This window comes from Peromyscus californicus, unplaced genomic scaffold (assembly GCF_007827085.1).
Source record: "Peromyscus californicus insignis strain IS unplaced genomic scaffold, ASM782708v3 Scaffold_11__1_contigs__length_118956290, whole genome shotgun sequence".
In the NCBI taxonomy this organism is placed as follows: domain Eukaryota; kingdom Metazoa; phylum Chordata; class Mammalia; order Rodentia; family Cricetidae; genus Peromyscus; species Peromyscus californicus.
Genome location: NW_026294402.1, coordinates 14,988,743 through 14,992,062, shown reverse-complemented (window position 1 = coordinate 14,992,062; position 3,320 = coordinate 14,988,743). Strand labels below are relative to the sequence as shown.

The 3,320-nt window shown below is 33.6% G+C and overlaps 1 protein-coding gene across 1 annotated transcript; it reads right to left on the bottom strand.

Moving 5' to 3' along the window:
* Positions 1-1,041: 1,041 nt before the first annotated feature.
* LOC128103014 (olfactory receptor 7G2-like) lies at positions 1,042-1,977 on the bottom strand. The gene has a single exon (XM_052727060.1). The coding sequence runs from the start codon at positions 1,975-1,977 to the stop codon at positions 1,042-1,044; it is 936 nt and encodes a 311-aa protein (XP_052583020.1).
* Between the last annotated feature and the right edge of the window lie 1,343 nt (positions 1,978-3,320).

Here is a 3,320-nt window from a genome sequence, read left to right as displayed (position 1 = left end):
TAAATATTAAGCACCCTACTATCTGATTTTAGGTATTACCACTTTAGTAAAGGAGGCATATGACTGACTCTCTTCCTCATTCTTCAGTGTTTACAGTAAGGACATCTGATATCTCCTACTTTATGTCATACCACTATTAATGAGTTCTTATCTATCAGTCTACTTGGAAAAACTGGAAAGTGAAGACTTTAAGAAGATGAATAGAATCACATGTAGTGTGTCCTTCTAATTCACATGTTTTGTTTAATACCTGAGAAACACTAATTATGATATTGTCTTTTGTGTTCCAGGAATGTCTTTTATCCTCAATAGCACTGTATTCTTGGTCAGTTCTGAATTATTTTAAAAATTCTCCAAATTTTCTTTTATTTGAGAATAGGCATGTAATTACATATATGTAGCCAGATTTTTCTTAATTTTGTCTGCCTGCCTTAGAAAATTCTTTGTTGATCAGATATTTAATGTTTACTACTTTTTGTTTATAAATATTCGAGAGAAAGGAGATGGTGAAAATGTCACTAGCTTCTCTACAGAATATTAAGGCAAATATATAGACAAGAGATAGAGATCATAGTTAGGAACTCTTTATGCTTTTATAGAAGACTGGCATTCATCCAGCAACTATATCAGTTGACTCACAATTACATGTAATTGTTTTTCTAGAGAAACTGCCCCCCTGTTTGGCCCTTTGCTGGCACACATATTCCTATGTACATGCCCACACATAGATATAAGACAGATACAAATAATTTAAAATAAAGTAAATATTCAAAAAGCGAAATAGCATAAAATAGCAAAAAAGAAGCACCGTGATTCCTGAATTCACTAATGTTGATATTTTGCCATCAGAGTTCTTAAAATTAGAAAATTATTCACATCAATATAATATATAATTTAAATTCTAAAAAAAGTCTTTGGTTTTGGAGGAAGTCTTATTTTCAGTTGAAGTTCTCTCAGTACATTATTTCATCATTTTAAATTTTTTGCCATTCATTTGATCATATTCCTTAATGAAACACAAGTCTAAGAAAATCATTCATATCAAAGAGAAGGTACTATACTGATGAATTTTTTCATAGTTCTTTTCATGTCCTTGTTTCTAAGGCTAAAGATAAATGGGTTCAACATCTGTGGGACCACAGTGTACATAATGCAAGCCACTGAAGTCTCACTGGGTAAAATATTAACTGCGGAGTTTATGTAAACCCACAACCCTGATCCATAGGACAAAGAGGTCACTGACAAGTGAGAACTACAAGTGGAAAAGACTTTATATCTCCCTCTCACTGAAGGTATTTTCAAAACAGAAGAGGCAATTTGGACATAAGAGAAAATAATACCAGAGATTGGGATGCCACCAAATATAAATGTTGCAAGATATATCAGAATATTATGAACAAGGGTGTCAGAGCAGGCAAGCTTCATGACCTGAGAAAGTTCACAGAAGAATAAGGGAATGTCCAGGTTTGTACAAAAAGATAGCCTCAATACCATGAGACCAAGTAGTCCCATGTTCAAAATGCTAATGAGGACAGAAAAGAGAATTATTAGACCACATAAGTGAGAACTCATGATAACTGTGTAACTCAGTGGATAACAAATGGCCACATAACGGTCATAGGCCATTGCTGAAAGAATACAACTTTCAAACCCAGCAAAAAACAAAACAAGGCAGACCTGAGTGAGGCAGCCTGCATAACTAATGCTCTGGATCTGTGTTTGGGTATTCAGTAGCATATTTGGGATTACAGTCGTGGTTAAGCAGATGTCATTGAAGGACAAATTGGAGATAAAGAAATACATGGGTGTTTGCAAATAGGAGTAAGAGCTCACCGCCAGGATAATAAGCAGATTCCCCAAGATGGTGACCATGTACATGAACAAGAAGAGGTAAAAGATGACTGGCTTCACTCTTGGATCATCTGTTAGTCCCAGAAGAAAGAAGTGAGAAACATCTGTCTGGTTTTTACTTCCCATGTCTTTGGCAATCTATTTGAAATAGAGTGAAATAAGTGTAGGGACAGTCAACATGTTGAAAGATGTTGGGAATAAGAGTTATTTGGCTGAATCATATTTATTCTTAATAAACTCTTAATATGAGGGCCATAGCCTATGTTCTAGCAAGTCCTCCAGACTGCTTTGAAATATGATTAATTTTGAGGTAAATCTAATTCATTTAAAAAACCATGCTTATTATAGCAGCTGTATAGCATTCAACTAGTTCATTCGGGTTATTTTCCCTGCACAGAACCCTCATTCGTCTTACACTGCAACTATTACTGATTTTTTTAACAATATGGTTTTGTATACTGATAAAAGCCAGTAAAAACTGAATATAGTATAACGTATGACTTTTTAATCAGAAGCACTCCAGGGATTATACAGATAAAAAGATAAGCAAACATTGTGTAAACTTTCTTATAACATTTTTCCAAACCTCAGCCTGCCTGTTTATTGTTTTCAAGAGTATAATATTGTCATATCATATATGCATTATCGTCCCCCTCCAAACTTTCTGATATATTCCTTCTCTCTCTTTTTCATAGACATGACCTCTTTTTTCATTAACTGTTATTGTACACATATATGTATAGTTATACACATGTATTACTAATATAATCAGCTAAGTACATAGAATGCTACTGATATGTGTGTTTTCAGAGCTAACCATGTGGTATTGGATGACCAGTTGGTGTGTTCTTTCCTGGAGAAGATTATATTTCCACTCCCAGCATTCCTTTGGTGTTTGTAGTTCTTCACGAAGTGTTAAGACCTCATGTAAAATGAGAATGTAACATCAAATTGTGGGTGGATTATTCAACTTAATTATCCTATTTATCCAATGGAAATATTTGAGAAAGTGAATTTTTTCCTTGATATGAAGCAAGCAGTGAGTGGAACAATTTGGCTCTAAACATTTATTCTCTATTATTATATTTTTCTGACTAAACTTTATGCACCTGGATCATACAGTATTGTCATGTTAGACTGGTATCTCTGACTGGCTTTTACAGCTTTGGCATTTTCCTCCTTAATGCCTTTCTTTATAAACGTGTCTATATATGACCAACTAACCTTAAATTGAAGTACAATATATAGATCTTATTTACTACCAAGATAGGTTTACATCAAGATTGAAAATAGTTAGAGTTCATCCTTATTACAACCCACAGAGAAATATATCCCCTCTCCTTGACAAGTTAATTTTAAGAGAAGCTGGAAAATGGTATCTATGAAATTCTGTGTTACATATTAAGGAGTTCTCTTAAGCTGAGATATGACATTTTGCTTTCAAAAATAATGAAATCAAAATACAAATA

Bases quoted from the DNA above. Each gene is read 5' to 3' on its own strand.
- LOC128103014 (XM_052727060.1), bottom strand. From the start codon at position 1,977: ATGGGAAGTAAAAACCAGACAGATGTTTCTCACTTCTTTCTTCTGGGA.